Source organism: Bufo bufo, chromosome 3, assembly GCF_905171765.1.
Source record: "Bufo bufo chromosome 3, aBufBuf1.1, whole genome shotgun sequence".
NCBI classification, from domain to species: Eukaryota; Metazoa; Chordata; class Amphibia; order Anura; family Bufonidae; genus Bufo; species Bufo bufo.
This window is the reverse complement of record NC_053391.1, coordinates 137076504-137088634: the sequence shown is the minus strand read 5'-3', so window position 1 is coordinate 137088634 and position 12131 is coordinate 137076504. Positions and strand designations below refer to the sequence as shown.

Sequence of the window (12131 nt, the reverse complement as noted above, 5' to 3'; positions counted from 1 at the left end):
CTAAATACCTGATGTTGCGGTCTCATGGACCTTCCTCAGATATGACTGCTGCACCTGATGGCTGGCACTAATAGGGGAACTGTTCCTGGCACTAATCAAGGCATTAAAAGGATTGTTCAGGGTTATACTATTGATGCTCTATCCTCAGGATAAGCCATCAATATCTGGTTGGTAGGGGTCTGATCGGCTATTCCGCAGTAGGTCAGGTGACAGAATCACAAAGCACCCTCCATTGTGTAGTGGACAGAGTAGGTAACTGCAGGTAAGGCTACTTTCACACTTGCGTTAGGAGCGGATCCGTCTGGTGTCTGCACAGACGGATCCGCTCCTATAATGCAAACGCTTGCATCCGTTCAGAACGGATCCGTTTGCATAACCATGAACAAAAAAAAAATATATTTTTTTTTTAATTTTTTTTATTTTTTTTTTCATGATAATGCAAACGGATCCGTTTTGACTTTACATTGAAAGTCAATGGGGGACGGATCCGTTTGAAAATTGAGCCATACTGTGTCATCTTCAAACGGATCCGTCCCCATTGACTTACATTGTAAGTCTGGACGGATCCGTTTGCCTCCGCACGGCCAGGAGGACACCCGAACGCTGCAAGCTGCGTTCAGGTGTCCGCCTGCTGAGCGGAGCGGAGGCTGAACGGAGCCAGACTGATGCATTCTGAGCGGATCCGCATCCACTCAGAATGCATTAGGGCTGGACGGATCCGTTCGGGGCCGCTTGTGAGAGCCTTTAAACGGAACTCACAAGCGGAGCCCCGAACGCTAGTGTGAAAGTAGCCTAACTAGTACGGATCTATTACTGTAGGTGTTGAGGTCAGGGCTCTGTGTGGCCAGTCGTGTTCTTTCACACCAAACTCACCCAACCATACCTTTATGGGCACTGGGGCACAGTCATGCTGGGACAGATAAGGGTCTTCCCCAAAATGTTCCCACACAGTTGGAAGAATACAATTGTCCAAAATGTCTTGGTATGCTAAAGCACCAAATGGGTTGTATTAAAGGGAGTCTTTCACCTAAAATCACCATTATAGAACACTAACATCAGTATCTCCATTACATTCCCCATATGCTACCTTCCATATTGCTGTCCATCGCCGATTTTCTCAGAAAAACACTTTTATTGAATATGTTAATTAGCCCAGGTGTGGCGTTCATGCGGCCACTGCCCAGGCCCCTCGGTGCTTTTCATACGAAACCCCTCCCCTTTCACCCCTCTGGCCCACCCTAGGTTCTTCTGATTACGTCCTCCTCTTAGTGAGAAATCCAGCGCCATTCAACAGATTCGCCGCGCCTGCGCACTTTATTTCCCATTATGGGCAGAGGCACAAGGACGGCTAGAGCGCGATGTACGGGCCGGCACAAGTGCATTAAACGCTCAGCAATATGAAAGGTAGCATTCTAATATGGGGAATGTAATGGCGATCCTGATGTTAGTGTTCTATAATGGTGATTGTAGGTGAAAGACTCCCTTTAAGTATGAAAGTAATCCCATATTCACAGGATAGGGCATAACTAACTGATCTGTGGGGATTCAACAGGTGCGACCCCCCCAATCTCGGGAATTCGGATCCAATATTGCTGTCCTGACAGAGCAGCAAACTGAGCATGCACCCTGCCGCTCAATTCATTCCCCATGGGACTGCCGGGAATAGGCAAATGGAGCAGAATCGGTGGAGGTCCAAGCACTGTGGATAGGAGATGCATAGGCTCAGGCCGGCCACTTAAAAAAAACAAAAACATGGCATTATCTATTTATTCTTCTACCAAACTTTCCAGTTTTTTTTTTATTTAGAAAAAAACCCCAAAAAAAACCCAGAGAGCCTATTTATTCCCCAGCGTGCAGATTGCTGTTACAGTCAGATAAAATACACAGAAGCCTCCAGAGAGCGCACAGTGCATTAACCAAGCATTGAGAATTCATTAAAATCCATTATTGCTCTCACTTGTAAAGACTAAAACAGATCATATCTCAATGGACTCGACTAGTACCTCCTGTTTTTCTCAGAAATTGAGGAGTTAATCCTTCCAAAGTGTCCCCAGCGATATACAGAATACATACGACTCCTTCAGTTCTGTGTTCATATTTATCAGGCCTAAAGTAACCATTTGTAAACCTTTGGTGATGAGATTTCTGGGACTGATAATCAGATAGGCTGAGACCACACAAGAGCATTACTGTATTATACTGGATGAGTGCTCCAGCACAGCCACAAGTTTACGGACCTCAACTCCAGGTCCAGTTCAAACATCAGTCTGAGAAATATGGCCGTCACATGGACCTTACTGTCCGGACCGCATACAATCGTGTAAACTGGCCGATCCCAGAGTAATTGGCATCAACAAGTCACTAATCAAATGCACATGATTAGTTAAAGGGGTTAACCCATGACTAATGTAAACAATTAAATTGCATAGTACATGACAATGTCTTTCTAACGAACCTAGAACCAGCCTGTACCTCACATGGATCCAGAGATCTCCCCAGTCATTGCTCTACTACATGTATATCAAGCTGACAGCTCAAGGGGAGTGTCTTTTATTCTACAGCTCAGGGGGCGTGTCCATTCGCTGCAGTTCTCTCCCTATCACAGCTCAGGAGGCAGTTGAAGGATGAAACTGAGCGTGTGCGGCCTTCTCAGTGAGCCGGACAAAGAAATAAACAGCGGGTGGCGCTATACAGATAGATGTCAGTGAATAACTCAGTGGCTATGCAAAATTTTTAATTCCATGCAATTACAAAAGTATTCAGATCCAGGTGCTGGTTTGAAAACTGTAGAATATTTTTCGTGAGACAACCCCTTTAATAATTGGACAGGATGATTACACATAAAATTTAATTCTGCACAGATCTCTCACCGCAAAATCTATATGTGTTAACGCAGATTTTGCCACAGGTTGTGCTATGAATTCACGACAGAGTACACCCACGTTAACTACCCGCGGTGGAAATCTGTAACATTAGATTTGATGGCTTTGTGTTGCTTTTCAAAAAGTGCATGTGTTTTTACCACGATTGATTATGTTTTATTTTTAGAGGTGAAACATGTTAAATTAATGAAGTGATTGCCTATGCAGTTTTTACAAAAATTTATTTAACATTTTTCACCTGTAAAAACAAAAAAACAAAACAAAAAGAAACCCACAATTTTGGTAAAAACACTTTTTTTTAACCTGGTTTTTAAAAAGCACCCTGTTAACCCCGCCTCGTTGTTAGATCCGGAGCATGCTCGTTTTTCTGATGATTTTTTTCACTACACGTGGATGAGAGTTTCAAAACCCCATTCGCATTTAGGACAGATCTGTTTTGCAAGAGAGTCAAATGGATGAATGTGACTTCGATCATAAAGTTCCCCCTTTACAAGTATAGGAAGAATAGGGCAGTGGACTGTGCGATCTTGACAGTCACAGCGATTAAAATCGGATGAAATGGAACCGAATCCCCTGTTGGTGGCCATTTAACAAGACTACTTTCAACCAAGTTTCAGTTTTAAATGATAACAGATGCATAAGGCCTCATGCACACGACCGTGCCGTTTTTTGCGGTCCACAAACCACGGATCCTGAAAAAACAGAAGCCGCCCGTGTGCTTTCCGCAATTTGCGGAAAGGAACGGGCGGCCCATTGTAGAAATGCCTATTCTTGTCCGCAAAACGGACAAGAATAGGACATGCTATATTTTTCTTTGCGGGGCCATGGAACGGAGCAACGGATGCCGACCACAACAACGGTCGTGTGCATGAGGCCTTAGAATACGTTTTAACACTGGAATACTAACCTATTTGCAAGCAAGAATGTTTAGAGACTTAGGGGGGTTTCCAGCTTTTTTATACTGAGATGACCTCTCCTCAGTTTGACACCCAGACTCCCACCAATCAGTGGTTTTCTGTTCTCACAGCTTACCCTAGGCCACGTCACAGTTATTGGTCACGTGACCTAGGTGCAGCTCAGTCCCTTTTAAGTAAAGGGACTGAGCTGCGATACCAAGCATGGCCGCTATACAATGAGCCACAGTCTCCACCGGGTGTCAGACTCCTGACGATCAGACACTGATGACCTATCCAGAGGACAGGTCATTAGTATAAAAAAAAGACAGAAGACCCTTTTAATGAAGTTCTCAAAGCACAAGGAAGGGGCCATGACAAACAGAAGTCCCTTTCACAGTGTTAATCGCCTGGGGCCTATTCATTCAGAAACAGGATATTGAAATGGGGTTTTTAAACTAGACAATCCCTTTTAGACTACTTTCACACTAGTGTTTTTTGCGGATCCGTCATGGATCTGCAAAAACGCTTCCGTTGCAATAATACAACCGCATGCATCCGTCATGAACGGGTCCGGTTGCATTATGTCTTCTATAGCCATGACGGATCCGTAATAAACACACTTGAAAGTCAATGAAGGACGGATCCGTTTTCTATTGTGCCAGATTGTGTCATAAAAAACGTATCGGTCCCCATTAACTTACATTGTGTGCCAGGACGGATCCATTTGGCTCCGCTTCGTCAGGCGGACAGCAAAACGCTGCAGGCAGCGTTTTGGTGTCCGCCTCTGGAATGGTGACTGAACGGAGGCAAACTGATGCATTCTGAGCGGATCCTTTTCCATTCAGAATTCATTAGGGCAAAACTGATCCGTTTTGGACCGCTTTTGAGAGCCCTGAACGGATCTCACAAACGGAAAGCCAAAACGCCGGTGTGAAAGTAGCCTTAGTGAGGAAAACAGTTATTCAGCACCATAGGTACTAAAGCCATTATAACAGCGTGTGCTCTGTAAATACTACTGAACACAATTGTCTTTGACAGCACCACTTTTCTCACCTGAACAGGGTCCACAGATGTTGCCATTATGGAATTGTCTGGATCCCTTGTAGGTTGCTCTGAAGAAACCAGTCTTGCACACATAGCTTCCACAGGCGAACTATGAGCCTCAGATCTCGACAAATTAAGGGATTCTTTCAAGCATTTCATAGCAATTTGCCTCTGTAACCGTAGAACTTCCTTCTGAGACTCATGTAACAAATGGTTAAAGTCACTCAGCTTCAAGTAACTTGGAAAATCCTGCATAACATACAATAAATATTAATAGTAAGTGCAACTATGTGAATAGGGACATCATTTATACCTAATATTTTAGGCATCCGCTGTAAATTTCTGGGCACATTGGCTACGTGACGCTAGCGATAGTTCCAAATCTGAAAGATTTCAGTATGGTAATAGCTTAAAGGGGTTCTGCAGTTCGTTTAAACTGATGATTTATCCTCTGGATAGATCATCAGCATCTGATCGGCGGGGGTCCGAAACCCGGGACCCCCGCCGGTCAGCTGTTTTAGAAGGCAGCGGCGCTCCAGCAGCACCGCAGCCGTCTCACTGTTTACCGCTGGCTCAGTGATGTCACGACTAATATCAATGGCCTGGGCGTGGCTAAGCTCCGTTCACTTGAATAGAGATTAGTCCCACCCAGGCCAGTTGATACTTCTAAAACAGCTGACCGGCGGGGGTCCTGAGTGTTGGACCCCCGCCGATCAGATGCCGATGACCTATCCAGAGGATAAATCATCAGTTTAAACAAACTGCAGAACCCCTTTAAAAGATAGGAAGGTTTCAAAGAGGACCGGTCACCTCTCCTGACATGTCTGGTTTAGTAACTACTTGCATCTCCCCTGTAATAACAATTCTGGATTATTTATTCTTATTATTCCTATTGGAAGTCATGAATGAATTACTAACACTTTGAAATGAAGGTCCATATGTCCATATGGGGGGGGGGTGTCCTGCACAGTCTGACACTGTCGGTACTGATTGGATAGTGTCAGACTCTGCAGGGACACTCCCCCAGGTGGTAACATCCATCTTTACATTCACTGCAGACTTCTATTATGACGGAATGAATAACTAATGCCTCTAAAGGCATTACATTATGCATTCCGTCATAGAATTGCGCTATGGTCCGTGGTAACAAAATCCATAACCAACTTCACCTTTTACCAGTAAACGAAGCGTGAACGAATTTCGAAATATGAAATTCGCTCATCTCTATTCATAATGACTGTTTAATTGTATTAACTGTGGCTAATTATGGTGATTTTATCTAATATATAAAGCTGAGTGTATGTATGTATGTATGTATGTATGTGTGTGTGTATGTCCGCTAAAGAAATCCGTGCCGTCACAATTAAAATCATGAAATTTGGAACACAGGTACATTTGGTGTCCGGGAAGGTTTTAGACCGGGTCTCAGCTCTTTAGCACGTACTGTTCCTGAGATTTTCCCAAAAAATGCATTAGGCAATAGACGCCTGGTCACATGACCCTTATCAGCCAATAGAAGCTTGCAGGCCCTTAGTCTTTACAGACACACAGTTTTACACCAGGTTTCCATAACAACCAATCCATTTTTCTTCACTGCTGTAGGTCAGCTTTAATGGGGCAGAGTGCTGTGGAGGTCACAGTTCAGGGCGTAGGTAGGGTGGCTATTCAGGCCACCCTCAAAAGACAGACTTAAAAACCCTGCCCCCGGTCCCGCTAGGCACCCCCCTCCCACTCCACAGCCAACGGGGATTGAAAAAATGAAGGTAAAAATCAACTTCTGTCAGCTTCAGGGGTGGGTGGGACGGTGACTTTCTCCCTGCAGCTCACGCTCAGACAGCACAGTGCTGCTGTCTGAGAGTAAGCTGTTCAAAAGAAGGACATCCCTGTGCCGGACAGAGGACAGGGAGTCTGAAAGCTGGACTGTCCGCCCTAAAACCAGACCTCTGGCCACCCTAGGGGCAGGCTGCTGTGAAGGTCACAGTTAAGTGGACGGTCCACTATGGAGGTCACTGTTAAGGGGAAGATTGCTGTAGAGGCCACTGTTAATGGGGAGGGGTGTTGTGGAAATCACTGTTAAGGAGAAAGGGTACTGTGGAGGTCACTAATAAAGGGGCAGCTGCAGTGGAGGTCAATGTTAAGGTGGCATGGAACGGTGGAGGTCACAGTTAAGGGGGATAGGCCGCTATGGAGGTCAGTGTTAAGGGGCGGGGTGCTGTAGAGGTCACTGTTAAGGGGACGGGGTGTTGTAGAGGTCACATTTTAAGGGAACGGAGCTCTGTGGAGGTCACTGTCAAGGGGGCAGGATATTGTGGAAATCACTGTTAGGCCTCATGCACACGACCGTTTTTTTTTTACGGTCCGCAAAAACGGGGTCCGTAGGTCCGTGACCGTTTTTTCGTCCGTGGGTCTTCCTTGATTTTTGGAGGATCCACGGACATGAAAAAACAGTCGTTTTGTTGTCCGCCTGGCCGTGCGGAGCCAAACGGATCCGTCCTGAATTACAATGCAGGTCAATGGGGATGGATCCGTTTGACGTTGACACAATATGGTGCAGAGAGGGGAGGCCGCACACTGGCCACCAATGAAATTACAATAGAGGGGGGCCGACGGAGGGGGGTGGGTGGGGGAGGGGAGGCCGCACACTGGCCACCAATGATATTAATACAATATAGGGGGGGAGGGGGGGGAGGCCGCACACTGGCCACCAATGATATTCAAACTGGGGAGGGAGAGGGGTCTGCCCCCTGCTGCCTGGCAGCCCCTGATCTCTTATAGGGGGCTATGATATGCACAATTAACCCCTTCAGGTACAGCACCTGAAGGGTTAATTGTGCGGATCACAGCCCCCTGTAAGAGATCGGGTGCTGCCAGGCAGCAGGGGGCAGCAGGGGGCAGTCATGTACACAGTTCTCAGTATATTCTAACTAGAAGTCATCATCTCTGAAAAAGCTTTTATGCAGACGGATCTTCGGATCCGTCTGTATAAAAAGTAACCTACGGCCACGGATCACGGACGCGGATGCAATCTTGTGTGCATCCGTGTTCTTTCAAGGACCCATTGACTTGAATGGGTCCGTGAACCGTTGTCCGTCAAAAAAATAGGACAGGTCATATTTTTTTGACGGACAGGAAACACGGATCACGGATGCGGCTGCAAAACGGTGCATTTTCAGATTTTTCCACGGACCCATTGAAAGTCAATGGGTCCGCGAAAAAAAACGGAAAACGGCACAACGGCCACGGATGCACACAACGGTCGTGTGCATGAGGCCTTAAGGAGACGGGGTACTGTGGAGTTTACTAATAAAGGGGAGGGCGCTGTGGATCTTACTGTTAAGGGGGCAAGCCGCTGTGGAGGTCACTGTTAAAGGGGCGGGCACTGTGGAGGTCACTGTTAAAGGGGCGGGCACTGTGGAGGTCACTGTTAAAGGGGCGGGCACTGTGGAGGTCACTGTTAAAGGGGCGGGCACTGTGGAGGTCACTGTTAAAGGGGCGGGCACTGTGGAGGTCACTGTTAAAGGGGCGGGTACTGTGGAGGTCACTGTTAAAGGGGCGGGCACTGTGGAGGTCACTGTTAAAGGGGCGGGCACTGTGGAGGTCACTGTTAAAGGGGCGGGCACTGTGGAGGTCACTGTTAAAGGGGCGGGCACTGTGGAGGTCACTGTTAAAGGGGCGGGCACTGTGGAGGTCACTGTTAAAGGGGCGGGCACTGTGGAGGTCACTGTTAAAGGGGCGGGCACTGTGGAGGTCACTGTTAAAGGGGCGGGCACTGTGGAGGTCACTGTTAAAGGGGCGGGCACTGTGGAGGTCACTGTTAAAGGGGCGGGCACTGTGGAGGTCACTGTTAAAGGGGCGGGCACTGTGGAGGTCACTGTTAAAGGGGCAGGCACTGTGGAGGTCACTGTTAAAGGGGCGGGCACTGTGGAGGTCACTGTTAAAGGGGCAGGCACTGTGGAGGTCACTGTTAAAGGGGCAGGCACTGTGGAGGTCACTGTTAAAGGGGCGGGCACTGTGGAGGTCACTGTTAAAGGGGCGGGCACTGTGGAGGTCACTGTTAAAGGGGCGGGCACTGTGGAGGTCACTGTTAAAGGGGCGGGCACTGTGGAGGTCACTGTTAAAGGGGCGGGCACTGTGGAGGTCACTGTTAAAGGGGCGGGCACTGTGGAGGTCACTGTTAAAGGGGCGGGCACTGTGGAGGGAGGAGGGGACTGTGGAGGGCACTATTAAATGGGCAGCGGGCCTCTGTAAAGGTCAAAGTTAAGTGGGTGGGCTGCTGTGGAGGTCCCAAATTAAGGAGACGGGGCACTGTGGGCGGGGTCAGTGTTAAGGGGAGGGGGGCTGTGGAGGTCACTGTTAAGGGGGCGGGGTGCTGTAGATGTCACTGTTATAGTGGATACTGTCGATATCTCATAATGACACACACAAACATTAAATGAAATAGATGAAATATACCCATGTGAAGTCGGGTCCTTCTGCTAGTGTAATATAGAATGCATAGGTTGGAATTTTCTTTTCACAGTTTCCGATCCTCGAGTTTTAAATGACACAGTATGGCACATGATAAGGAGAATTTGAGAAGCTTGACAATACTGGTTGGGTCTGGGGAGTGCAAGACAAATATACCTTTCGTGGAGTTATCATTATCAGAAGTGGTAAGAATATGAGCTTTTATTCTTCCAGATTCTGTTTTTTGGAAGTGCCCTTGAGGCGGAGCTTCACTGTGAAGTGCTTTCTGCACTGAGCTGTGTCACAGCCCCTCCCCTCTGGTCTAAGTGACAGCTGTAGCGGTCTCCTGCTTGGATGTTACAGCTGTCACTCAGAGCAGAGGGGAGGGGCTGTGAAGCAACTCAATGCAGAGAACACTTCACTATAAAGTTCTTCCTCCAAGGTAATTGTCATAATAAAGAGAATAAAATCTCATTCACACTACTCCTGATAATAAAAGCTCTACAAATGGTATGTATGTACTACTCTCCCTGACCCATACCTAGCACTGTCAGCAGTTTTGCATGGTCAAAACTGCTGGCGGATTCCATTTAATATGTGTCCACACCTGTATAACCCTTAGTAATCATTAGGAAATGTTTTCCGAGTTGTCATCAGCCCGTAACAATCCTTGGCTAATACTGATGCTTTCATCTCTACTGTCACATCAGCAGCTGAGGTTAGAAACAAAACCGGAGCATCATGTGAAAATCACATTCTCTGCTGCGCTTAGACAGAAATGCTAAGCAACTGGCATCCCTAATTACATGAAAAAACACAGTTTAAGTACAGAAAATGATCCCTCTATAAACACAGCTAATGAATGCTTTGGTATTCCTCAGTCATCTTGATAAAAGGCTTACATAAAGATTACACAAAATGAAGACTGCATGAGAGGCAAACGGACACCGGTAGATCTGGAGCTTTCTCTTTAAAATATATAATGCACTTTATGAACTTAAAAAAAATAAAAAATAAAAATAGTGAGCAGCCAAATTGAAAACATGGTCTAATCTTTATATTAAGATTTTAATCTGCAGCATTGTCGGTGACAGCTGATGGTGGCACTGCCCTGTTCATAAGTGAGCAGCATGGTCCTGAAACTACAAGGTTTAGCACCCGCTATCCTGGGTGCTGCTGGCACTACACTATTCAGAAGCATTTAGCTCAGTAAGGCTACTTTCACACTTGCGGTAGCAGGGTCCGGCATGCTTTCCGTGCTAATGCTAGCCCACTGTGCTGCTCGAAGTCCGCTCTGGCCTATTCACTATAATGGGGGCAGCCGGAGGTCCGGCCGCAGCACGGCAAACATGCCAAGAGGCGACTGGACAAAAAGTACAGCACGCTGCGTTTTTTGTCCGGCCTCCTCTCGGCTAGTTTGCTGTGCTGTGGCCAAACCTCTGTCCCGCCCCATTATATTGAATGGGGCTAGAGCAGACGTCCGTTGGCACAGTGGGCTAGCATTAGCACAGGTCCAGAAGGCTGTTCCCGCCCCCGCCGGAACAGCCTGCCGGACCCTACTACCGCAAGTGTGAAAGCAGCCTAATTCACGTTTTGAGTTCCTCTGCCGGATCTCAAAAACTGATTTGAAAATGCAGATGTGAAAGTAACCAAAAAGGTTTTCATTACACTTACCTTTCCAGCCGACAGTTTAGCTTGCAGCTCTTGGCACTCTTGCTTTAATGTTTCGATCTGTTTGTCTTTTGCCAGTAAAGCACTAGCCTGTTCACTCATATCCTTGGCTCGCTGGAGTGCAAATGCCTTCTTACACATTTCCAGACTGGCCCCCCTTAGGTGTATTGGGGTATTCACCTAAGAGAAGGTAATAAAAGCTGTAGTTAGGAAACCTTTGGATTATTCATCTATTGCTGCAGAAAAGCTGATATAAGAAGAAGCACTGCCTGGTGCGGATAGAAATACAGGAGAGAATACGCACCATTTTCAGGTTGGCTTCTTGTAGCTTTTGCGCTCTTTCTTCCAGACGTTTGGCTATAACTGCAAGTTCTGCGTTTTTCCTCTTTAGTCTTTTCACCTTCTCCTCAGTCTCTGGAATGCAGCTTTTTCTCTGAAGAAGTTAAATTGAATATGTCAGTGCTACAACATTTTTTTGAGATTTACCTCTTTCACATTTAAAGTGTAGCTGGCTTTTCAGCATAAGCTGCCGTGTGTGTTCACGAGGAATAACTCTACATTTAGCCATTATGGGACTTTTTTTTTCACTAGTTACCCCTCTGCAGACCAGCTTCAATTCTCAGTTTTCCCCAAGTAAGCACTTTTTGGTCTAAGGCTACTTTCACACTGCCGTTTCTGGGTCCGCCTGTGAGATCCGTTTCAAGGCTCTCACAAGCGGCCCTAAACGGATCAGTTTAGCCCCAATGCATTCTGAATGGATAAGGATCCGCTCAGAATGCATCAGTTTGGCTCCGTTCCGCCTCCATTCCGCTCTGGAGGAGGACACCAAAACGCTGCTTGCAGCGTTTTAGTGTCCGCCTGGCGAAGCGGAGCCAAATGGATCCGCCCTGACTTACAATGGAAGTCAATGTGGACGGATCCGTTTACATTGACACAAATATGGTGCAATTGTAAACGGATCTGTCCCCCATTGACTTTCAATGTAAGTCAGGACGGATCTGTTTGACTTACACTTAGATTTCTTTTGGACAGAATAATGCAGACGGATCCGTTGTGAATGGATACCAGCGTTTGCATTTATAGATGCGGATCCGTCTGTGCAGATGCCAGACGGATCCGCACCTAACGCAGGTGTGAAAGTAGTCTTAGCTGGACACGCAGGGAATGGCAGGAGATTTTTGCTCAGCCGATC

The 12131-nt window shown here is 46.9% G+C and overlaps 1 protein-coding gene across 1 annotated transcript in view; it reads right to left on the bottom strand.

Moving 5' to 3' along the window:
- The window catches only part of TSPOAP1 (TSPO associated protein 1), a 112404-nt gene extending 101143 nt beyond the window's left edge, over positions 1–11261 (bottom strand). The window contains exons 1-3 of the mRNA XM_040422146.1: positions 11244–11261; positions 10943–11119; positions 4832–5071 (exon numbers count right to left, since the gene is read on the bottom strand). Coding sequence (XP_040278080.1) covers positions 4832–5071; positions 10943–11119; positions 11244–11246 — 420 coding nt within the window. The 5' untranslated portion in view covers positions 11247–11261. The remainder of the gene's footprint in view (positions 1–4831; positions 5072–10942; positions 11120–11243) is intronic.
- Positions 11262–12131: the final 870 nt, after the last annotated feature.